Raw genomic sequence first — 23,297 nt, 5'->3', positions numbered from 1 at the left:
GGGTCTTTGGGATGTTGATGGGGTGAAGAGATGGCCGGGAGTGGCCAGGTAGGACTCGTGGACGCCAGCACAGACGAGGGAGCAGACGTGGTGCTCCATCACAGCCTCTCCCTCTGTCCTCCCAGTGGATTTCGGGGTGAGCGCGCAGCTGGACCGCACCGTGGGCAGGCGGAACACTTTCATCGGGACCCCCTACTGGATGGCCCCCGAGGTCATCGCTTGCGATGAGAACCCTGATGCCACCTACGATTACAGGGTATGGAGCAGAGAGTAGGCGCGTGGAGGCAGCCAAGGGCAGGAAGGAGGTGGGGGCAGTGGGTGGATTGAAAATAGGGGGGGCTTGAGCAGGTTGGGGAGCAAAATGACGACCTAGGGTCGTGTTAGCAGTGAGAAGTTGAGGGACGTTTTGTGGTCAGGAAAGTACGGACGGGAAGGGTGGGAGAGTTGGAAGACAGCGCAGGTTGGAGCACAGGGGCCTCAGGAAGGGCGTGGACCAGGAAGAGTGGCCGGGAACGTTCACCTGTCCCTCTTCTCTTGCCTCCACAGAGTGACATTTGGTCTTTAGGAATCACAGCCATCGAGATGGCAGAGGGAGCCCCCCGTAAGTGCAGAGGCTGAGAGAGAAGGGAGGGCCCAGAAAGAGCTATAGGGAGGAGGTGGGTCGTGGGAGGCCTGTGGCGAGAAGGACTCCAGGCTCTTGGCCGGGCGGGAGGGGCTGATTGTGTCTCTTCCGTGCGCCAGCTCTGTGTGACATGCACCCCATGCGAGCCCTCTTCCTCATCCCCCGGAACCCGCCACCCAGGCTCAAGTCCAAGAAATGGTAGGTCTCTGGGGGGTTGGCGTCTAGGAAGGAGGCCCTCGGACAAGGCCTCCACTTCACCCCCTGCACCCAGGCTTGGGTGTGCACCAGAGAAGAGGGGGCGGGCGAGGGCGGCACTGCAGCTGGGGAGCCAGGAGCCTGGTGTTGGGATACGGGGGAGACAGGAGGGAAGTCAGGGTGGATCCCCCTTCCTCCTGGAATCACCCCCCTTCCGAGGGGGCCCTCCCAGTGTGAGCCACCATCGTTTCCAGGTCTAAGAAGTTCATCGACTTCATTGACACGTGTCTCATCAAGACTTACCTGAGCCGCCCACCGACGGAGCAGCTGCTCAAGTTCCCCTTCATCCGCGACCAGCCCACCGAGCGGCAGGTCCGCATCCAGCTCAAGGACCACATCGACCGATCCCGGAAGAAACGAGGCGAGAAAGGTCAGTGGGCAGAGGGAGGTGGCGGGTCTGGGACACACACAGCCCCTGCTCCTCTTCACCAGCCCTGGCTCCTCCTGGCTCCCCTTCAGCCCCCCTTTCAGCCCCAGCTCTCCCTGTCCAAGGAGATCTCCTTTCCCAAACTACCAACCCCAGAGGGGTTTTTCCTCTGTCACCACCTGATTTAAGTCCGCCTTCCACATGAGGGCTCATGCTGAGCATGTGCATGTGTGAGTGCATGTACACCTCCCACCACATGCCGCCCACGGTGGGGTCTAATTCCACATCTGCGTCCAGGCCCAAACCTGCGACCCACCATCACCCCGTTGCTCCAAGGAGGCGGATGGGGACCCAGGAGCATGGCCATCCAGACAGACCTTATTGGTTATCCCCATCTAAGGTTTCCCTAGCCCAGGGTGGGGTCTGGGGCACTGGGTGAAGAAACAGCAGTGATCTCCCCCCCTGCAGAGGAGACAGAATATGAGTACAGTGGCAGCGAAGAGGAAGACGACAGCCATGGAGAGGAAGGAGAGCCAAGGTGGGCTTGGCAGGTGGAGGTTGGGGACCATCGCTTACCGTCTGTGGGGGCAACAGTGGTCCTTGGCTTGGGGACTCAGTCTGGGGGTGGTGGGCACAGACAGGTAGACCCATAAGACGGAATCCCTGGGTGCTGAGATGGAACGGAACGAACGAATGAGCAAGAGGTGTGCGAGGGGGATTCAGGGCTGCAGGCTGGGATGTTAGAGGAATCGGGGCCTGAAAGGGGGCAGAGGGAGGGCAGGTCTCCGGTCACCCGGGAGTGACCAGAGGCAGACCGTCTGGTCTGGTCGGGTGAAGCGCCCATTTAGGGCTCCCAGGGATGAGGGTGGCTTCTGACCCCGATCCTCCGTGTGCGTCCCTGACCCAGCTCCATCATGAATGTGCCGGGGGAGTCGACCCTCCGCAGGGAATTCCTCCGGCTCCAGCAGGAGAACAAGAGCAACTCGGAGGCTTTAAAGCAGCAGCAGCAGCTGCAGCAGCAGCAACAGCGAGACCCAGAGGCGCACATCAAGCACCTGCTGCACCAGCGGCAGCGGCGCATAGAGGAGCAGAAGGAAGAGCGGCGGCGGGTTGAGGAGGTGTGTGTGGGGGGGGTGGGGGCGTTGAGGGGGCGGGGCACTAGAGGGGCGGAGGGTGTTGAGGGGGTGGGGTCCTCCCGGAAGGGCCTCCTGACCAGGTTACTGGTCCTGCCCCTGGTCCCCCTAGGGCAGCAGGGAAAAGAGGGAGTGCGTGGGGCCTTCCCAGCCTCTTGCTCTCAGATTTGTATAGGAGGGCTCTGTCCTCTGTTAGGCGTACCCGCCAGCCCTATGTGGATGGTTGTGCCATCAGCGTCCCTTCAGAGCAGAGATTTTTCTGAAAAGCCACACTCTCCCCCCTCCTTGTTTCTGCACGTAAACCTCCACTCCGGGTTTGTCTGCTCCTTTACCTTCAGTCCCGGGGAGCTGGGGGTCTGTGTACTAACACTTCAGTGCCCTGGGCATCGGTCTCTCCAGCAGCTGCTCCCTTTGAACATGAAGAAGATCCTTCTAAAGACCCTCCTTTTACTTTTGTTGTTTGGGCTTAGATTTGCTTTGTACAGGCTTGTCAATCGTACTAATTGGAGGTGGGTGGGAGAAATTCATTTTAATTTATAGAGAATCTTATTTATTTTTGAGAATCTCATTTTTAAATAGGGGCAGTTTTTTATTTATTTTTTTCATAAATTTATTTTATTTATTTTATTTTATTTATTTTATTTTTGGCTGCGTTGGGTCTTCATTGCTGCACGTGGGCTTTTCTCTAGTTGCGGCGAGCGGGGGCTACTCTTCATTGCGTTGCACGGACTCTAGGCGCGTGGGCTTCAGTAGTTGTGGCACTCGGGCTCTAGAGCGCAGGCTCAGTAGTTGTGATGCATGGGCTTAGTTGCTCCGCGGCAGGTGGGATCTTTCTGGACCAGGGATCGAATCTGTGTCCCCTGCATTGGCAGGCGGATTCTTAACCACTGCGCCACCAGGGAAGCCCAGGGGCAGTTTTTTAAATCACCAACTTAAGAAATACTTTGTATCTGTATGCATATACATTTAAATGTATTTATTTTGGAGGGTTCATGGTGGGGAAGAAGAGGTGTATAGATTGGTTAAAATTTTGCCTTAAATGATGGGTTTTTTGTTGAAACAATTACATGATTCCAAAGTTCATGGGGAGCTGAACTTAATTTAAAAGTTATCTAAGCAGTAGGAGATAGATGGAAGCACCCACACTGCCCATGTACTACTCCCCAAAGTAGACCCCTATCTTTGTTGAACAAAAGAATGATTTGCAGGAAAACCTAGTAAAAATTCTTCTTAATAAATACTGTATTCAGGTAGCAGAGTAACCAAAAATTGTGTCTACCAAGGTGTTTCCTGAAGCAGGCCTGCTGGATCCTTAGGGCTTGTGCTCTTTCTTTCTTTCTTTCCTTTCTTTCTTTCCCTTCCCTTCCCTTTCTTTCTTTCTTTTTTTTTTTTTAAGCAGAAAGATTGTGAAAGTTATTAAGTGAATGTGACCTGGGCTAGTAGTGATGCAGCGCAGGTCACATTCACTTAAGGATGCCGGCCAGGTCCCGAAGTTGCTTCTCTGTGCATGGGCCCCTGGTGCCCTCTGGTGGCTGAGGGCTAGCACTACGGCCCACTCCCTTTGGGCTTTTGGGCCGAGATTTGAGAGGCCAGGAGTGGGGCTGGGGGGCGGGGAGGTTGTTGTTGACTTTAGGTTATGTTTGTTTGGTGGAGGAGTGGATAGGAGACAGTTTTATGCAGTTCGGCCCGCCCAAGGGCAGAAGTCAACCTCTCAGCAGCTGTAGGCCGAAGCCCACAGCCACCTTAGACAGAAGTTTCTCGCAAGCCAAGCCCCCCCCCCGCCCCCGTGGGCTCTTACGTGAGGGTAGGTAGGTTTGTAGAAACAAGTTGAAGCCACCCTCTCTCACCTCCATCCCCAGTGAGATGGAGACCAGCCCGCACTGTCCAGTAGGGATCCGCTTTCCAGAAGTGGGCTGGGGTGGGTCCGCCTTTTGGGGCTGTGCTGTCCCCGTGTCTGGTGCAGCCCTTAAGGCCACACGTCTCTACCCCAACAGCAACAGCGGCGGGAGCGGGAGCAGCGGAAGCTGCAGGAGAAGGAGCAGCAGCGGCGGCTGGAGGACATGCAGGCCCTGCGGCGGGAGGAGGAGAGGCGGCAGGCTGAGCGGGAGCAGGTACAGCGCCCCCAGCGCACACCGGACACACCCCCACCCCCGCCGGGCTGCCCCCCGCTCCCGCTGCCTGCCTCCCCTGCTCCCCAGCCCCCTTCCCCTTCTTCCCCTACCCCGAGATTCCTCCTATCTTTTCCAGCTTCACTCTTTCTCTCTGTTTTCTCCCACCCTTCAACCCCCCACCCTGGCTCCCTGCCCTCCTCCTGTCTCTGTGCCTTCATTCCCATCTCTTTGCCCCACCCCTGCCCCCTGCCCCCTGCACCTTCCCTCGCACCCCGGCTTCCTCCTCATTCCCTGCCCTCTGCGGGGCTCATCCCACCCCCGCCCCGCCTCTCTATTACTCTACCGCCTCCTCATCCTCACCCCACTGACCCTGTCCGCCCACTCCTCCGCCGCCGCTGCCGCCCCCCTCTGCCTCTCCCTCTTTCCCTGCCCTTTGCCCCCCACCCCACCCCCCCAGGAATATATCCGTCACAGGCTAGAGGAGGAGCAGCGACAGCTCGAGATCCTTCAGCAACAGCTGCTCCAGGAACAGGCCCTACTGCTGGTAACGGGGTCCCCAGCTTCCTCTGGGAAGATGCGTATTCAGAGTGTCTCTGCTGGAATGGGATGGGAACTCTTCAGGGGAAGGGATTCACCCCAGCATCGAGGGAAGACATCGCCTCTCTAGGCAGTTGGAGAAGAGGAAGGGCATGCGTGCTCTAGCTTCCAGGGCCACACCCTGCTGAGCCCTCTCTCCCTACCCTTGGGCCCAGGAATACAAGAGGAAGCAGCTGGAGGAGCAGCGGCAGTCGGAGCGCCTGCAGAGGCAGCTGCAGCAGGAGCACGCCTACCTCAAGTCCCTGCAGCAGCAACAGCAGCAGATCCTGCCCGGGGACAGGAAGCCCCTGTATCATTACGGTCGGGGCATTAACCCTGCCGACAAACCGGCCTGGGCCCGAGAGGTACTCACTGCCTCCTTTGCCGCCTGAGACTCCATCCGCCTGGGGCCTGATAGCTGCAAGCATGGTCCTTCCGCACAGGCGGGCGCTGGGAAGGGGAAAGGGGCACGCGGTGCAAGCGGAGGGCTGGAGGGGTCTGGACCTCGATTCTGAGAACAGGACAAAAGTTGTCCTGTTTGGCATCCTCTTGCATCACAGGTAGAAGAGAGAACGAGGATGAACAAGCAGCAGAACTCTCCCTTGGCCAAGACCAAGCCAGGCAGCACAGGGCCTGAGCCCCCCGTCCCCCAGGCCTCCCCTGGGCCCCCAGGACCCCTTTCCCAAACTCCTCCTATGCAGAGGCCGGTGGAGCCCCAGGAGGGACCACACAAGGTGAGTCTCTCCCTGTTCCTGTCTTAACACGCAGACGCAGGGGGCCTCACGCAGCACAGCTACATCTCGAGTACATACATGCACACGCCCTTAGCCAGGGATCACAGACCTCAGGATACGTGGGCAGAGACAGGCGGCTGCACACATCTGTTTCTGTGTCTTACCTGTTCTTGGGCTCTAGGAGCCCCTTTCAATGGATAATTGGAAGCCAGAGGCTTGACTTGCCCCTTCCTCCCAGCCCAAGCCCCAGCTCCCAGGTGGGGACGTGCCACAGAGCAGGCAGCCCACCCTCCCTGGTCTCTCCCCGCAGAGCCTGGTGGCACACCGGGTCCCACTGAAGCCATATGCAGCGCCTGTACCCCGATCCCAGTCCCTGCAGGACCAGCCCACCCGAAACCTGGCTGCCTTCCCAGCCTCACACGACCCCGACCCCGCCATGCCCGCACCCACTGCCACGCCTAGTGCCCGAGGAGCCGTCATCCGCCAGAACTCAGACCCCACTTCCGAAGGGCCTGGCCCCAGCCCGAACCCCCCAGCCTGGGTCCGGCCTGATAATGAGGCCCCTCCCAAGGTAAGGACAGCCCTGCTGAGCCGCAAAAGGGCAGAGAAATAGTAAGGGAGGGGAATGGAGGTCGAGTGGGCAGCAGGCGAGGTGGACATGGGTTCGGGGTTGGAAGGGAACAGAAGGGCGAGACGTCTAGCAGGGCGCGTCCCACAGGTGTTACCCTAATGTCGGGTGGGCGGGCCGCCACCCGAGTGTGTCCCGGTGATTCCATGGTGCATATGGGAGTGGAAGAGTGCCCAGGGTGTTTGGGGAGCACCAGGGGCCAGACTTTCTGGGTCAGATCCCAGCTCTGCTGTTTCCCAGCTTCGTGACTTTAGACAAATTCATTAGCTTCCCCGACCTCAGTCTGCTTCTCCATAAAGGTGGGGAGAGCCCCCTTCCAGCATCTCCATGAGGACAAGTGTCCGCCAGGCGCCCAGCACAGAGCACTGACTCCTTTCTCCTCTCCTCAGGTGCCTCAGAGGACCTCATCTATCGCCACTGCCCTTAACACCAGTGGGGCTGGAGGGTCCCGGCCAGCCCAGGCTGTCCGTGCCAGGTAACCCCTGGGTGCGGGCGGGCGGCAGCCCAGGGAGCGGCGTGGGGGGCAGAGGGGAGTTTGCCAGGTTACCCGCCTAGGGGTGGGCAAGCCCCGACCCAGTCACCTCAGCCCCCTCCCTGCCCCCGCCCCCCGGCACCCCTGTGCTCCCTCCACAGACCTCGCAGCAACTCCGCCTGGCAAATCTATCTGCAAAGGCGGGCAGAGCGGGGCAACCCCAAGCCTCCAGGGCCCCCTGCTCAGCCCCCTGGCCCGCCCAACGCTTGTAGGTAATGGAGTTGTCCCCACACTACTCACTCCCACCCTCACTTCTGCCACCTGCTTCCCCCTGGTGATGGCTCCCTCTGCGGTGCAGCTCACCCTCCCCAGGCGGAGACACCCCATGTCCCTGACCCTGCCTCTGCCCCTCCCACAGCAACCCTGACCTCAGGAGGAGCGACCCTGGCTGGGAGCGCTCGGACAGCGCCCTCCCCGCCTCTCATGGGCACCTCCCCCAGGCTGGCTCACTGGAGCGGAACCGGGTGGGAGGTACGTGAGCCCGGCCTCACGGGCAGCCTCCATCAGGGTGGACCCTGCCTTTGGCTGCTGTCTACTGGGTGGGGGCAGGGTGGGGAGCGGGCTGGGCTTGAGGCCACCCCCTGTGCAGGTGTCAGTGACCTCCCTTACCCCACCCTGCCACCTCTAGCCTCCAAACTGGACAGCTCCCCCGTGCTCTCCCCTGGGAACAAAGCCAAGCCCGATGACCACCGCTCGCGGCCAGGCCGGCCCGCAGTAAGTCATCGGGTGGCACCTCCGGCCCTGCCTTCTCCTGGTTTGGGGCTTTGGGGCTGATGTGGAGCCTCTTGAGCCCCAGGGAGCTGGGTTCCAGGGTCAGGGGCTTCATTAATCTGTGACTGGAGGGTCTGTGGGCTAACAGGGGGGCGCTTCTCAGTTACTAACCTTTCTTAACCTCTCTCCTGCCTCTTCCTGGCTGCGCTCCTTCCCCCACGGCCCCTCCCAGAGCTATAAGCGAGCCATTGGTGAGGTTAGTGAGCAGGGCCTGCTGGCGGAGCCCCTCCTCTGGCCTCCTTCGTACCACCGCCTCTCCCCTCACGCAGCTCCTCCCCTGCAGGATTTTGTGTTGCTGAAAGAGCGGACCCTGGACGAGGCCCCCCGGCCTCCCAAGAAGGCCATGGACTACTCGTCATCCAGCGAGGAGGTGGAGAGCAGCGAGGACGAGGAGGAGGAGAGCAACGGCGAGCCGTCAGAGGGCAGCAGAGATACCCCCGGGGGCCGGTACGGGGCGTCCTGGGGGCGGGGGAGCTGCAGCCAGCTTAAGGGAAAGTGGTTCCCTTTTCCCAGAGGAGGGCCCCCGGCTATCACTGCTGGTCAGTTCTTCCTCCCCTTCCCTGGAGAATGGGGTACGGGGCTGGGGGCTGGTGTCCCCAGCTCTCTCTCACTGTCCTGTCAGTTGGGGGGGCCTCTTCAGGTGCTTCTGTGCGGCCAGCCCTCCCCGCGTGCTGGGCAGGGGGCAGGGGCTGCCGGGTGAGGGCTGAGTGCATCGTGTTCCAACAGGCACTGAAGGCGCCAGTCCTCCGGCTCTTGTCTGCTCCCTGTGGCACTCGGGTGGCACTTGGGTGGCAGGCAGGGCCTGGAGGGCCTCCTGACCTTCCTCTCTCCCATAGCAGCGATGGAGACACAGACAGCGTCAGCACCATGGTGGTCCATGACGTGGAGGAGATAGCCGGGACCCAGACCCCCTATGGGGGTGGCACCATGGTGGTCCAGCGCGTGAGTGGGCCCCCCCGTTCTTCCCCAGCCTGCCGTGCACCTCCTTGGCCCCAGCACTGGCCCCCTTCTCTCTGTTCCTTTAGACCCCTGAAGAGGAGCGAAGCCTGCTGCATGCTGATAGCAACGGTTACACGAACCTGCCAGATGTGGTCCAGCCCAGCCACTCGCCCACCGAGAGCAGCAAAGGTCAAAGCCCCCCCTTGAAGGATGGAGGCAGTGATGTAAGTCAGTGAAGGTGGCTCCACAGGGCGAGAAGAGATCACTGGCCATGGGCAGGAGGCCCAGGGGTGCCGGGGGCGCTGTGGTCAGCAGGGTGGAGCCCCGGGGAGCTGGTTGGCCAGGGTACAACAGGAGCGGGGAGGGCAAGGGCTGGGGTCTGGTGTGTCTGCCTCACTGCCGCCCCCACCCCGCAGTACCAGTCTCGTGGGCTGGTAAAGGCCCCTGGCAAGAGCTCGTTCACGATGTTTGTGGACCTGGGGATCTACCAGCCTGGAGGCAGTGGGGACACCATCCCCATCACAGGTGAGACGAGAGATCTGGAGATGGGCACGGGTGGGCCTCTGATGACTGGGCTTCACAAAGCAGTCATGGCCTCCCCTGTGGCCTGAACCTGCCCTGGCACCAAGGGGCCCCCTTGACCCAAGAGAAAAAATGCTCAGTGGTGGCCCAGGGACTCGCATGACAGAACGAGGACTTTGCCAGTCCTTCTGGCCCTGTTTAAACTCCTCCAGGTGCCTCCTCCGTTCTCCAGTCTTTCCCTTTCGTTCGGAGTATCCTGGGGTGTGGAGTAAAGAGAGACGGGGTGAGAGGGCTGCAGCCCACTGCCCGTTCCTCTCATCCTTCTGGCAGCCCTGGTGGGTGGAGAGGGCAGTCGGCTCGATCAGCTGCAGTATGACGTGAGGAAAGGCTCTGTGGTCAACGTGAACCCCACCAACACCCGGGCCCACAGCGAAACCCCTGAGATTCGGAAGTACAAGAAGCGGTTCAATTCTGAGATCCTCTGTGCGGCCCTTTGGGGTAAGCCAGGACCGGGAAGGAAAGGTGGGGCCTGGTGTGCCCCCGTGCTCCTGGTCAGGCGAGGGCCTGGCTCTGCCTCTGATCTGCCCAAGGGCTCCTATTGCAGGGGTCAACCTGCTGGTGGGCACGGAGAACGGGCTGATGTTGCTGGACCGAAGTGGGCAGGGCAAGGTGTATGGACTCATCGGGCGGCGACGCTTCCAGCAGATGGATGTGCTGGAGGGACTCAACTTGCTCATCACCATCTCAGGTGCGTGTGGAGCGCAGGGCAGGGCCGGGAAGGGGGCTCAGCCCCTGGGCCCTCCGTCACCACCTTCAGTCTGGGAGGAGGGCAGCCTTGGTCCAGGAGCTGGAAGGTGGGGCTGCACTTTCTCACCCCTCGTGGTTTGCACACGAAGGACGGTGGGGAGGCAGAAGCTGGACCTCCGATGAGGGGGGTGTGTGTGTCTGTCCCTCAGGGAAAAGGAACAAACTGCGGGTATATTATTTGTCCTGGCTCCGGAACAAGATCCTGCACAATGACCCAGAAGTGGAGAAGAAGCAGGGCTGGACCACTGTGGGGGACATGGAGGGCTGCGGGCACTACCGTGTTGGTGAGGAGGTCACGACACAGTGGCCGGGGCACATTTGTTTATGAGAAGAGAAAGAAACAGGGGCCTGGGCTAAGAAAGCCTTGTAGCCAGAGATGGGGGGCACACAGCTGGGGGTACAGACAGACCTGTGGGAGGGGCTGCAGCCCAAGAAGGGAAGTTCCTGCATCCCTCTTCTTTCCTGCCCCCAGTGAAATATGAACGCATCAAATTCCTGGTCATTGCCCTGAAGAACTCTGTGGAGGTGTATGCTTGGGCCCCCAAACCTTACCACAAATTCATGGCTTTCAAGGTAACCCCAGCCTCAGCCCCCAACACTGTTCCGAGGTCTGGCTCCTCCACCCACGTCCCCTGAGCTCTTCTGTCCTCCATAGTCCTTTGCTGACCTCCCACACCGCCCTCTGCTGGTGGACCTGACGGTCGAGGAGGGACAGAGGCTCAAGGTCATCTATGGCTCCAGCGCCGGCTTCCATGCTGTGGATGTCGACTCGGGGAACAGCTATGACATCTACATCCCTGTGCACGTAAGCTTGGCAGGGCTGCAGACAGACTGGGGCCACCAGTCTGTGCCCCAGACTTGGGGCCTCCAGCCCACCTTCTCCTCCCAGATCCAGAGCCAGATCACGCCCCACGCCATCATCTTCCTCCCCAACACGGATGGCATGGAGATGCTGCTGTGCTACGAGGATGAGGGCGTCTATGTCAACACATATGGGCGGATCATTAAGGACGTGGTGCTGCAGTGGGGAGAGATGCCCACCTCTGTGGGTGAGTGAGGTGCCCGCCCTCCAAGCCTGCGTCCCCGACCGACCTGGGCTGCAGCCCACTCACTGCCCCTCCACTCCCTTCCCCCCCAGCCTATATCTGCTCCAACCAGATCATGGGCTGGGGTGAGAAAGCCATTGAGATCCGCTCCGTGGAGACGGGCCACCTAGACGGGGTCTTCATGCACAAACGAGCCCAGAGGCTCAAGTTCCTGTGTGAGCGCAACGACAAGGTGGGAATGACAAGGGGCCCGGGCTCCTGCACTGGGTGGGCCCCCAGGACCTGGGCCCCTAGGCAGAGCTGGGGGAGGGGTGGTTCTGGCTCTTCCTGGAAGGAGGTCTCCAGGGAGCGCACTGTGTGGTCACAGCTTGCCCTTCCCTCGTCTTCCCTCTCTGAGAACTCTCCAGGTTCCTTCACCCGGGAGGTCGGCCTGCTGCCCACTTGCCCAAGTGTCCCCGCCTTTCGGGGGGGCTGGGGGGCACTCTGAGGGACTCCGCTTTGCAGTCTCTCTCCCCTTCTCCCAGTTAACTGAGATGCGCCCCCCCCCCCACACACACACACATCCCTGGTGACTTCTGCTCCTACTCTACCCAGGTGTTTTTTGCCTCAGTCCGCTCCGGGGGCAGCAGCCAAGTTTACTTCATGACCCTGAACCGTAACTGCATCATGAACTGGTGACGGGGCCCTGGACGGGGCTGTCCCACGTGGACCAGCTCTCCCCCCAACACCCAGACTTCCCAGGCCGCCCTTCTTTTCCCTTCCTGGGCTTTGCTTTTACTGGTTTGATTCACTGGAGCCTGCTGGGAACGTGACCTCTGACCCCTGATGCTTTTGTGATCACGTGACCATCCTCTTCCCCAACATGTTCTCTCCCCAAAACTGTGCCTGTCCCAACTTCTGGGGAGAGGCACAGCTTCCCCTTACCAGGAATTGAGTGGGCCTAGCCCCACCCCCCCTTCTCCACTTAAGAGGAGAGTGCTTGGGGCTTGGACCCCATACCCCACTGCTGCTGACTCGGCAGGGCCCTGGGCCCCTTTATTTGCACGTCAGGGGAGCCGGCTCCCCCCTTGAATGTACCAGACCCTGGGGGGGGCCACTGGGCCCTAGGTTTTAGGGGGGTCACCAGCCACTCCAGGGGCAGGGACCATTTCCTCATTTTCTGAAAGCACTTTAATGATTCCCCTCCCCCCAAACCCCAGGGAATGGAGGGGGGACCCCGCCAGCCAAAACATTTACCCCTTTCCAACCCCTGTCTCTTCTAGCCTCTGCCCTTCCCTGGTGGAGGGAGGGAGCAGGGAGCTCTCACCCTCCATACCCCCTTTGCTTGCATCTGTATATAGTGTGAGCAGCAAGTAGCCCCGGCCCCTCCCTGCCCCCACCACTTCTCAATGTAGTGGCCTTGGAGATCTCCGTTTGTTAATAAAGACCATTCAACCAGCTCCCACCATTTCAGGACTTATGTCATTCTGTTTTCTCTCAGCATCCCAGGTACTAGCCAGGGCCCGCCAGCACTGCTGGGATGAACCTGGGCAGGGTGGTGTGGAATCTGCAGTGAGTGAGCCTTGGTGGAGAGGGGGTGGATGGGTACTGCTGGGCCAAGAAAACCTAGAGGAAGCAACTGAGGGAGGGCGAGGGCATCCTCAGCCTTAAACCTGTGGGGCCCTGCACAGGGGCCATTTGGTTTCCACCCACTCCAGCCTGGCCAGGCCACAAAGGTGCCTGGCTCGAACCTCTCTATATTCAAGTCCTGCATGGGGCGGGGGAGGGGGGTCTCTCCTGTTTGGCAACAGCTGGATAAAGATCTCTTAGAGGGTCACATGGAGCTGGGACCCAAGAAAAACGGGGAGGTCAGGAAGAATGAATTGAGGACGGTTCTTGCCTTCTGGAGGGTTGACATGCAAGAGCCTGCCTGAACCATCTGCCGTCTCCTTCTGATGTCTGCCCGGTGGGCAGACCTACACACGTGTGCACATACGACTCTTACGAAGCTGAATACAGATTTATCATTGGCAGTACGAAAGGATCGTAATAAAGCAATGGGAGCAACTTGTTTTTCAGATTTCCTCCTGGAGATGGGTGGGAACGTTTGTCACCGTGGCCGCAGGCTCAGGCCTACATACAGGGCGGGTAGGGCAGTTCAGGCACTTGGTTGAAGTAGGCCCCGAGGAAGATGAGGCTGGAGCCGACAAGGAAGAGCACCAGAGCGGCCCAGAAGCAGATGTTGTCAAGAGCCTTCCCCATGCGCACCCAGTCGGACACCTCCTGGGGAAGGGGCGGGCAAAGCTGAGTCCCTAAAAGCTGCAGGAGCCTGGTGCACGAGTCAGGGAGAGCGGAGGCCCCCAGCAGCTCCCCACCCAGCCTCTCCGGCTCCTGCCCCACCTCGCCGGTGGCCTCCTGGTCTCGTGTGCTCTCGGCCACGAAGTTCACGGCATCCACACAGCAGCGGATCTCGGGGGCGGCGGCGCCCAGGCTCTGGCAGAGGGTAGCTGGTGGGAGCGACCCCAGGGGGTGGGGGGTGATTAGGAGCCTCTCCCGCTGCAGGTGCCCCCGTTGGCCCGCTCGGGCCACTGCTCACCAGTCCAGGTCCCGTGCCGGTGCCTCTGCCCCTCAAACATTAGCTCGCTCCGCGGCTTTTTCAGTATCAGCTCCTCCGCGCGGAGCAGTAGGCCCAAGGACGATGCCCGCCTTGGGGGCGAGGCGGCCCGGGGTACCTCGAGGGGTGCGCCCGAGCCAAGGAGTTGGGGCAGCAGCTCCAGTAAGACCTGGGGGTGGGTGGGCGGGCGGCCGGGAGGTTAGCTCGAAGCCCCGCCTCCCGCCCGGAGCCCCCCCCCAACCCGGTGCTTACGTGGCGCAGCCGCGGGGACATGGCGTGAGTGGTGGGCGTCCGACAAGATACGTTGAGCACGATGACGCAATTCATGACAATGAGCGTGGCAACCACCATGACGAAAATGAGGTACCTGAGGAGCCCGGAGTTGGTGACGTCGCAGCCTCCCCACTTCCCCTGAGCCACAGAGGGGGCCACTGGTCCTCTGCCCTCACAAACGCACCTCTCCGCAAGGGGTGGAGTTATGCCCCTTAGCTGCTGCTCCTCTGCGGGGCCAGACGCGTCCCCCCCCGCCCTTCTCCCCCATCGCACGGCCGGTGGCAACCATGAAGGGGACCCCCAGCTCCCTGGAAACCCTGCTGTGGGTCTGCCACTTCCACAGCTCCACGGAGGTGTGCCGATACCCACCCTCCACCCTCAAGGGTGACACCTCGAAACGCTCTGGGAAGGTTTCCAGCGTCCCCCCATTACCTCTGCCCTATGACCTGATGACCCCACAGTCCCTGTGCTTTTCCAGGTAGCCCTCCAGCCCCCGCTTCTATCTTCCCTGGAACTTGTGGCCGCAGCCCATGAATATCTGGAGCAGCGGTTCAGAGCCGAAGTCCCTGGAGCCGCGAGCCAGAGAAGCCGCCCGCCCCGAAGCCCACCCTGGGGCTGGTGCTAAGAGAAGCCGCAGCCAGCGTAGTGAACTTCGGGGCCACCTTGTTAGAGGTGGGGTGCCGGGGGTGCTGAGAGGCGGGGAAGGGAGATCGAGCGGCAGGAGCAGGGACCTCTGGACCCCCGCCAACTCCTGTACCCCCACTGCAGATCTCAGCCCCGTGCGTGCAGCAGGAGGTGCGGCGACTAGACGCCGGGGACCCGGGTGGAGCCCTGGCCCGGGTAGCCCAGGCCGCGGGGCAGGGGGCTCGGCAAGCGGGGTCTGCGGCAGGCGCGAGCGCCCGGCTTCTGCTCCAGGGGGCGCGGCTATGCTTGTGTGGACGAGGTCTGCAGGGATCCGCCTCATTCCTGCAACAGTGGCGACGCCAGCTGGGCCTCGGCACCCCCGGGGAACCGGTGAGTTCAAGATGAGGGGAGAGGTGGGGGCCCGAGGCAGCGGGGCTGGGTGGGCACTAAGCCGGCCCGCCCCCAACAGAGATACTCCGGAGACCTCCAGGTGGCGTCCAGCAGCAGTACGGAGGACGGGGGACCGGAAAAGCCACCACATCCCAAACCCACCCCGCATCCAAATAAAGCCCAGGCGGGGATGAGACAGCTGAGGCTTCTCCCAGAGTCATTAGGTTTGGGCCCTGCCCTCCCCAACGAGCCCCTTGGCTCCACCCCATGCTCGTCTGGCTCCGCCCTTCACACTGGCCATGCCCCACGTAGGCACCACCGGGATCCACTCTGCCCCCACCTGCCCAGCAGCGGCACGCTCAGAGATGTCTCCGGGATTTTCTGGGCAATTAGGAACAAGAAGACGGTCTGGGCGAGCAGGACGTTGATGGAGACGGTGCATTTCTGGCCGCCAGCTGGAGGGAGTGCCTGGTGAGAGCAGGCCCCGCCCCCCAGGAGGGAGCCCGGGTTTGGGGTCTGGGCGACTCCATACCCTGTGCCGGCAGGAAATAGGCGAGCAGCACTAGGCCCGAGATGAGCACGCAAGGCACGATGATGTTAATAACGTAGAAGAGCGGCTTCCGGCGAATGATGAGCGTGTACATGACTTCAGTGACCCCTGGACCATCATTAGAGCCACCGTCGTGGCGGCGGATCACCCCGGGGCAGAAGTCGATGGCCCACTCACCGTTCTCTGCAGGACGGGAGGCGCGGTCAGCTGGCTCTCAGGGGTGGGGCGCGCTGCTCTGCTCTCTGTCCCCTCATCTGACCGCGGGGGGCCTGCAACTCCAGGCGAGGAGAGGATGCAAACCGTCTGGACAAGGGTGGGTGGGGCAGGTGGTCTGGATTGCTTGGGCTGGTCAGAAAGGGGCATTCCCAGAGAGGTTGGGGAATCACCACAATCGAGAAAGCTGGACTAGTCCTACGATCAAGAATGATTTCAGGGGCTTCCCTGGTGGCGCAGTGGTTGAGAATCTGCCTGCCAATGCAGGAGACACGGGCTCGAGCCCTGGTCCAGGAAGATCCCACATGCCGCGGAGTAACTAAGCCCGTGCGCCACAACTACTGAGGCTGCGCGTCTGGAGCCTGTGCTCCTCAACAAGAGGGGCCGCGATAGTGACAGGCCCGTGCACCACGATGAAGAGTGGCCCCCGCTCACCACAACTAGAGAAAGCCCTCACACAGAAATGAAGACCCATTACAGCAATAAATAAATAAAAATAAATAAAAACAACAAAAAAATTAACATACAAAAAATTGTTACAAAAACAGGAAAGGGTCAAGTTAAAGCAGGGTTGCCAAGTCAATCCCAGCATCGATGGCTTGGGGCAGCCCCACTCTGCAAGTCTCTCTCTGGACCCGTCTAGAAGCGAGTTTTTTGGAGAAGGCCTCACCAGTATAGGCCTCAGTGTCGATATCTATGTTGCTGATGGTGTCGCCATCGTCGTCCACAGCAAAGACGAGCTCCACCTCTTCTGCACTGTACGTCTGCGAGCTGCGGAGCCGGGGCCCGGACCCCCCACCGCAGAGGCTGGGACTCGGGCCTCAGCCTCAGGCCCCGCCCTGGAAGCAGGGATCTGGCAGGGGAATTAAGCTCCACCCGGCAACCCAGGCCTCGCCTCCACCCCTGGGTTTCTACACCTACTTCTAACCCGCTAGGGCGACCTTACCCCATTCGAATGTCTAGCTCCACCTCCAGCAAGCACAAAGCCCCGCCCCGAACTCCCCCCCGCCCGCCCACACCTGGCCCCACCCCCTGCCCCCGTAATTCCACAAAGGTCCGGGCCGCTTCCCACCGGAAAACAAGTGAGCAGTTCTGCCAGTCGAAAGGGAAGTAGGTGACCTCCACGGCGCAGATACTGCGGTAGATGGCTGGGGGCAGCCAGCTGACGTAGCCGCCCTCCGAGACCAGCACGTTGGCTTCATAGGCCACACCGAACTGGCCGTCGATACTGTGGGCTCCGGGAAACCGAGGGTTTGAGCAGATCTGTGGCCCCCTCTCCCTCCAAGCAACCTGCCCCAACCAGGTCCAACCCAGCCCCCCGGGCCCCGGCTTCCCTCCAGTCTGGCCCCGTCCTCACTTGTTTTCCAGCACAATCTCTGGCAGCCATACGAGTTCTGAAGGGACCCGCAGGGTTTCTATGCCCCCAAAATCGCCCTTGCTGTAGTTGAGTCGGTAATCGTGCCAGTCCTAAGGGTGGGGGAAGGGGAGGGGGACGGAAGGACGTGTGCCTTGGTGCCCAAGAGGAGTTTGGGAGAAAAGGGTCCCCTGGACAAGACCTCACACTGTTCCCCAGACTCCACTCACAATTCCAATCCAGACGCTGGTGGTGAGGGTCTCCTCTTTCTCATTCTGCGGATGGGAGATTAGGATGATGGAAGCCAGCTTTAGGAGAGAGCTCAGCGCTTGGGACCAGAAGTGGGAGTTGAGGCTCAGAGATGGCGCTTGGGGTGACGGTGGGGGTATCTTACCAGTGAGATGAGGTTGGTCAGGGTGACTTTGAGGGTGATGGTGACAGTGTCCTCAGGCTTCTGCACTGGCCGGCGTCCTGGGTCATAGTTGTGGAAGAGGTGGTGGTAAAGACGCAGCTCCTCGTTCTTCCCTTCACCTCTGCCTGGGGGTGGGGCCAAGCAGTGGGGTCACTGGAAACGGAGAGGCTACGGAGCCTCTCCTCTCTGCCTCTGGATCTGCATGGCTCTGCTTCTCTGTCTGCCTCTGTCTAAGGTTGTGTATTTTTACGTGTCTGTCTCCCGAACCAGTGATGTGCCTGGGGACCAAATATCGCGTCTCCGTCTACATCTCAGTCTCGGTCTTTGTCCTGTCCCTTTATGTCAGCATTCTGTGTGTGTGTCCGACCACTTCCCCCGACCCTGGTCCATACCGAGCAGCTGCAAGAGGAGCAGAGAGCCGAGCAGAGCCCCTGCCATCCCACCGTCTGGTCCCCGGGGTTATTCTGAGTTTGGCAGCCTCCCACGGGGGCAGGCCAGGGTGCTGTGAGTGTGGGGGAGGGGGCTGTTAGTGGAGGAGGGTGTTAGTTCCGGGCTGGGTTAGGGACTGACACCTAATCCTCTTACTACCCCTACCGCAGCCAGGGACATCTTGGCTTCTTCCAGAGGCAGCTGCCCCATCCTGAGTTCCCTGACCTCACCCCATCCCAGCAGCCTTTGCCTGGGCTTCGGCCAGCTCCCCAGCCACAGACCCAATCCCCTCATGACTGGAACAGGCCTGATGCAGGTGGACAGGTCTTTTAAGAAACACCTGGAACCACAAGCCTGGCAGTGGGGGTATGGAGGGCCCTGCTTTCCAATAATGCACTGGTGTCCTTTGAGTCAGCTGCCCTGTGCAGGTGACATCGCTTGCCGCCCATACTCACCACCACCCACAGCCCAGCCAAGGTCACATTAATGCAGTTTCTGCCTGCAGAGTTTGGCAAAAGCAGAGCGTCCATAAAATCTGGTAATGAGACAGGCGGTCACAGGGGGTTAGTCTGCAGTAACAAACTCCACCTGGCAAAGGAGAGGGTGCCACAGTACAGGGCCCACCTCCTCCTGCAGCCCAACCCCATGCCTGCCCACTCTCAGCTGGTCGGGGGCGGGGGGTGGGGGCGGAGCCCCCACCGGAGACACCAGTTTCTCATCTCTCTGCTGCCACCTTGTGGCCACATATGAAAGTACTGTCTTCCCCACCCCAAACACACACACACACCTTTCAGTCTTTCCTAAGTCTCCTTGGACCACCCTAATCAATCACTGGAGATGCTTATTTAAAATTCAGTTTCCTAGGCTCCATCCCCAAAGAATCCCAATTTAGCAAGATGGCAGAGATGGGGTGCCAGGAATCTTCTTTATTTAAGAAACTCCCCATATGTTTCCTTATGGGATAGGAAGCACTTTTTCTGCCTTACATACTGCTTCCTCACACCGATCCAGCAAAGCAGTTACCCTCGTCCAGAATGTATGAAAGAGGACTCCAGGTCAGGTCCAAGGTCACGTTACTGAGTCCAAGCGCCTCCTGCTCACCTCATGACAGGCCAATAAATCAAGTGACAAGCTGTTGGGGCAAGGAATAGCAACTTTATTTGGAAAGCCAGTAGACCAAGAAGATGGTGGACTGGTGTCTCAATGAACTATCTTCCCTGAGTCAAAATTCAGGCTTCTTTTATGCTAAAAGGTGAGGAGGTAGTACTGGTTCCTGCCAGACTCTGGAGGGGATATGTTAATTTCCTCCTCCCTGGACTTCCCTGGTGGCGCAGTCGTTGGGAGTCCACCTGCCAATGCAGGGCACACGGGTTCAAGCTCTGGTCCAGGAAGATCCAACATGCCGCGGAGCAGCTAAGCCCGTGCACCTGGAGCCCGTGCTCTGCAACAAGAGAAGCCACCTCAGTGAGAGGCCCGTGCAGCGCAACGAAGAGGAGCCCCCACTCGCTGCGACTGGAGAAAGCCCATGTGCAGCAACGAAGACCCAACACACAGCCAAGAAAACAAAAAATTTCTTCCTTCCTGCAGCCACTTATAGGTGGACCCTGTCAGGATGTTTCCCGTGAGCTAAACAAAGGTGTTTTAGCTTAATGCTCATTACCTAGGAGGCTCATTACCAGAGATGGGCCATTATGTATGATTTAAGCTTATAGGCAACATTCCTTTAGTAATTAATGTAATAGGACACACAGGTTCTTCCCTATGACAACTCCCCACTGTCGATGATCCATTCCACAATCCTGTGGGAAAAAGGACAAAGACTGCTCTACTACCTGCTGAACAAGGGTGACAAAGAGGTGATTATGGAATGGAATTGATCAGCCTTGGACAGGGACTATTCCTTAAAACCTTTAGTCAGTTGTACAATCCCCTTTCCTTTTTTATCTACAACTGTTTGAACCTGATGAAACCCCTTAGCCCTTTGTTGTCTAATTTGCAATTTAATTTGGGGTATTGGTTCCAGTTCCCAATACTTATCTATTAATTAACTTTGTACCAGAATTACACTAAATTCCTGTGCTATTTGGACAAAATTAAACAAATAGGTTGACCCTTCTTCAGCTACAATGAAAATTTTTTGAAGTATTGAGATTATAAAGAGCAACCTTAAGTCATCTAAGGGTTCACAAACCCATTACTCTCTAGGCGTCTCAGAAATTGGGTCATGGGCTTCCCTGGTGGTGCATGGTGGTGCAGTGGTTGAGAATCTGCCTGCCAATGCAGGGGACACGGGTTCGAGCCCTGGTCTGGGAAGATCCCACATGCCACGGAGCAACTAGGCCCGTGAATCACAACTACTGAGCCTGCGCATCTGGAGCCTGTGCTCCACAACAAGAGAGGCTGCGATAGTGAGAGGCCCGCGCACCGCGATGAAGAGTGGCCCCCGCTTGCCGCAACTAGAGAAAGCCCTCGCGCAGAAACGAAGACCCAACACAGCTCAAAATAAATAAATTAATTAATAAAGGAGTTCCTTTAAATAGAAATTAAAAAAAGAAATTGGGTCATTTTTTGATGACAGTGGCGCTGCTTTAATCCGAGTGTGATGATGAATCCATGGCTTTACCCCAGCTAACTTTACAGACAAGTGTGTGGTAAGTAATACCATGTGTGGTCCTATTCACCTTGCATTCAGCTGAAGTTCAGGCCCTGGTTCTCTCCAGGTTTTAAGGAAGACTCGGTCCCAGGTCAGAGTGGATGTAAGGCTACGTTAGTTGGGTAGGCAGAACTGCTGGAGGCAAACTCATGAACAGAGGTTAGTATAGTGACCAAAGTTTTAATATAATTGGCAATTGCTGGGTCTTTTAGAGCATTTGCAGATTCTCCTGCCTGGGCAGACACCTTGAATGGCCTACTATACAGCATTTCAAAGGGGCTTAACTTAAGCCTGCTTCTGGGAGCCACTCTGATCCCAGAGTTGCCGGGCAACTGGCAAGCCCTTATCCCGCGTTAAATTAGTCTCTCGACATATTTTAGCAATGCTCCTTTTAAATGTATCGTTCATTTCCTTGGTTTTTCCTATCAGTTGTAGTCTCCAGGATAAATATATTTTCCAATTAATTTGCAATGCTTTAATCCAAATTGGGGGATTATTTCCTTGAGGAGGGCTTTAAACACTCCTGAGGCTTTTTCTGTCCAGGTGGGCTATGCTTCCACCCATTGTGACAAAGTGTCCACGCACACTAGCAGGTTATCTGAAATTTCCTGCAGCTCGAGGATTTGAGTAAAGTCTATTTGCCAGGTTCCTCTGTGCTGAGTCCCCATCTGGGGAGGTCTGAAACCCAACTCTTTGGCCCTTCTTTGTCCTTTTCTACACAGGGGATCTTGCCCCAAAAGACGGACTGGATACTCTGGCATCTATAAGAAACTATTTCAGGGTAAGGTTCCCTAGTTGGCATTCTAAAGGTTGTAAGAATGAGCAATTTTGTACCCCTCCAAGGACTCCTGTGACTGGGATGGATTGAGATGTTTTTCTGTGCCACCTTGGTGTTTACCAGAGTATGTTGCACCTGTAACAAAGTTAATCAGCTCATTCCCCACTGTCAATTTTACCTGGGACTCCTGTGGGGAAATTGGAATTGGGCACAAGTGCAAGGGAGCCCCCCCGGGTCTCTTTGTTTATCAGGGTGTTCCTCTCTTTCTACCATCTGAGAGGCTCCTGACTTTTATTGGTTTCCTTCCTATTTAGCCTATGGCAACCTTTTTTTTCCTGTACCTTTCCTCCTTACAATAAGTGCATTTGTTCCTTTCCCAATGGTGGCTGACCTCTCTTTGGGTCACTCACCTTCTGGCGAGTGCCACTGACAGAAAAATGGCGTTGTCTTTTGCATCTTTTCTTCTGTTGTTGTTCTCTGTTGTTGAACCCTTTAAAAGCAAGATCTACCAATGGAGAAGGGTTCGTTCCAAATTTACCATCTAACTTTCGTAATTTTCTTCTTATGTCTGGGGCGCTTTGCCCAATGAAGATCAAATTTACCATTCCAGTATTTTCAGGGGCCTCAGGATCTGCATCAGTGTAACATCTGTAGGCCTGATAAATCTTCATTTGGTTTTTGGTGAATTTCGTTCAAAATCTTGCTTGGATTCCCCTTTTCAAAGCCTTGCCAAGATGCACTCATGGTAGTGCTCTGATAAGGGCATTCCTCTCTCATCAGGGTCCAGTGGGCTTCAGGTGTACCATGTGGGTCTGTTAGGTGGAGTTGCTTCCCTGGCCTGATCAATGACCAGTCTCCTTTCATATAGAGGAGCCTCCCTATGAACAAGTCTGAGGGGGAGAAAGGACTCTGCATCTGTAGAAGCCCAGTCTGTTGGCCGTTTGCATTCAGGCCCCTATGGGATAACAGCATAAGGGGAATTGCCCTGCCCCAGGAGTGCCTCCTGGCCCAAATTGGGTCGCATCTTAGATGATGATACCAGACTAGGTCCCTGTGCCCCAGGAACTAACACAGGATTTTTTAAAAATATAAATTTATTTATTTTTGGCTGCGTTGGGTCTTCATTGCTGTGCATGGGCTTTGTCTAGTTGCAGAGAGTGGGGGCAACTCTTTGTTGTGGTGCGCGGGCTTGTCATTGCAGTGGCTTCTCTTGTTGTGGAGCATGGGCTTCAGTAGTTGTGGTGCTTAGGCTTAGTTGCTCTGCGGCAGGTGGGATCTTCCCGGACCAGGGCTCGAACCCGTATCCCCTGCATTGGCAGGCGGATTCTTAACCACTGCACTACCAGGGAAGCCCCATTCCCCTTTTTTTTTTTTTTTTTTGCGGTACGCAGGCCTCTCACTGCCGTGGCCTCTCCCGTTGTGGAGCACAGGCTCCAGACGTGCAGGCTCAGCCGCCATGGCCCACGGGCCCGGCCGCTCCACAGCATGTGGGATCTTCCCGGACCGGAGCACGAACCCGTGTCCCCTGCATCGGCAGGCGGACTCTCAACCACTGCGCCACCAGGGAAGCCCCCCATTTTTTAAAGACATAAATAGAAGACAAAACAAACAGCACAGGGACTTCCCTGGTGGTCCAGTGGTTAAGACTCCGCTCCCAGTGCAGGGGGCCCGGGTTCAATCCCTGGTCGGGGAACTAGATCCCGCATGCCGCACCTAAAAGAGCCTACATGTGGCAACTAACATCCAGCGCGGCCAAAAACAAAACACAAACCAGCACATCCAAAGAAATGAACCAGTTCACAAATCGGGTAAAAGCCCACCAACTATTTCCTCTTATCCTCTTTCCAACATGGTACCCCACTCAAAACAAATTGGTTTATTCTAGAGAAAAAAAGCCCCAAACAGAGAGGAAATAAAGTTTCCAGCTTTACACACTGGAGTGACTTACCCTACAGTATGGAGCCCGTCGGCTCCCAGATGTTGAT

At 58.1% G+C, this 23,297-nt stretch overlaps 3 protein-coding genes across 7 annotated transcripts in view; 2 read left to right on the top strand and 1 right to left on the bottom strand.

Moving 5' to 3' along the window:
- The window catches only part of MINK1 (misshapen like kinase 1), a 48,610-nt gene extending 36,127 nt beyond the window's left edge, over nucleotides 1–12,483 (top strand). Inside the window, exons 7-33 of one of the 5 annotated variants that reach the window (XM_081219259.1) lie at nucleotides 126–256; nucleotides 547–601; nucleotides 742–820; nucleotides 1,072–1,247; nucleotides 1,713–1,782; nucleotides 2,152–2,362; nucleotides 4,372–4,488; nucleotides 4,946–5,032; nucleotides 5,241–5,429; nucleotides 5,625–5,798; nucleotides 6,109–6,369; nucleotides 6,816–6,901; nucleotides 7,060–7,170; nucleotides 7,317–7,429; nucleotides 7,587–7,672; nucleotides 8,013–8,176; nucleotides 8,566–8,671; nucleotides 8,755–8,892; nucleotides 9,085–9,193; nucleotides 9,521–9,688; nucleotides 9,795–9,938; nucleotides 10,147–10,281; nucleotides 10,470–10,570; nucleotides 10,653–10,802; nucleotides 10,887–11,046; nucleotides 11,136–11,275; nucleotides 11,638–12,483. In XM_081219259.1, the coding sequence (XP_081075385.1) occupies nucleotides 126–256; nucleotides 547–601; nucleotides 742–820; nucleotides 1,072–1,247; nucleotides 1,713–1,782; nucleotides 2,152–2,362; nucleotides 4,372–4,488; nucleotides 4,946–5,032; nucleotides 5,241–5,429; nucleotides 5,625–5,798; nucleotides 6,109–6,369; nucleotides 6,816–6,901; nucleotides 7,060–7,170; nucleotides 7,317–7,429; nucleotides 7,587–7,672; nucleotides 8,013–8,176; nucleotides 8,566–8,671; nucleotides 8,755–8,892; nucleotides 9,085–9,193; nucleotides 9,521–9,688; nucleotides 9,795–9,938; nucleotides 10,147–10,281; nucleotides 10,470–10,570; nucleotides 10,653–10,802; nucleotides 10,887–11,046; nucleotides 11,136–11,275; nucleotides 11,638–11,721 (3,545 nt within the window). In that variant the 3' untranslated portion in view covers nucleotides 11,722–12,483. The remainder of the gene's footprint in view (nucleotides 1–125; nucleotides 257–546; nucleotides 602–741; nucleotides 821–1,071; nucleotides 1,248–1,712; nucleotides 1,783–2,151; nucleotides 2,363–4,371; nucleotides 4,489–4,945; nucleotides 5,033–5,240; nucleotides 5,430–5,624; nucleotides 5,799–6,108; nucleotides 6,370–6,815; nucleotides 6,902–7,059; nucleotides 7,171–7,316; nucleotides 7,430–7,586; nucleotides 7,673–8,012; nucleotides 8,177–8,565; nucleotides 8,672–8,754; nucleotides 8,893–9,084; nucleotides 9,194–9,520; nucleotides 9,689–9,794; nucleotides 9,939–10,146; nucleotides 10,282–10,469; nucleotides 10,571–10,652; nucleotides 10,803–10,886; nucleotides 11,047–11,135; nucleotides 11,276–11,637) is intronic. The other 4 variants (XM_081219257.1, XM_081219256.1, XM_081219255.1 and 1 more) reach the window with 4 other exon arrangements.
- Nucleotides 12,484–13,088: 605 nt separating this feature from the next.
- Nucleotides 13,089–18,091, bottom strand: CHRNE (cholinergic receptor nicotinic epsilon subunit; the record flags this gene model as incomplete). Its single annotated transcript, XM_081218618.1, has 13 exons — nucleotides 13,089–13,305; nucleotides 13,423–13,529; nucleotides 13,619–13,805; nucleotides 13,889–14,003; nucleotides 15,264–15,378; nucleotides 15,456–15,656; nucleotides 16,357–16,457; nucleotides 16,759–16,914; nucleotides 17,044–17,153; nucleotides 17,271–17,315; nucleotides 17,435–17,597; nucleotides 17,896–17,954; nucleotides 18,047–18,091. The coding sequence occupies 13 exons, from the start codon at nucleotides 18,089–18,091 to the stop codon at nucleotides 13,156–13,158; spliced, it is 1,554 nt and encodes a 517-aa protein (XP_081074744.1). The 3' UTR covers nucleotides 13,089–13,155.
- Nucleotides 13,999–15,134, top strand: LOC308608009 (uncharacterized protein C17orf107). Its single transcript, XM_081220557.1, is given in 5 exon segments — nucleotides 13,999–14,262; nucleotides 14,388–14,467; nucleotides 14,469–14,483; nucleotides 14,485–14,581; nucleotides 14,678–15,134. Coding segments are annotated over 5 exon segments (519 nt in total). The 5' UTR covers nucleotides 13,999–14,196; the 3' UTR covers nucleotides 14,939–15,134.
- Nucleotides 18,092–23,297: the final 5,206 nt, after the last annotated feature.

This window comes from Mesoplodon bidens (genome assembly GCF_964165515.1).
Source record: "Mesoplodon bidens genome assembly, chromosome: 19".
Taxonomy (NCBI): Eukaryota; Metazoa; Chordata; class Mammalia; order Artiodactyla; family Ziphiidae; genus Mesoplodon; species Mesoplodon bidens.
The sequence above is the reverse complement of the archived record's forward strand: the minus strand, read 5'-3'. Positions and strand labels throughout refer to the sequence as shown.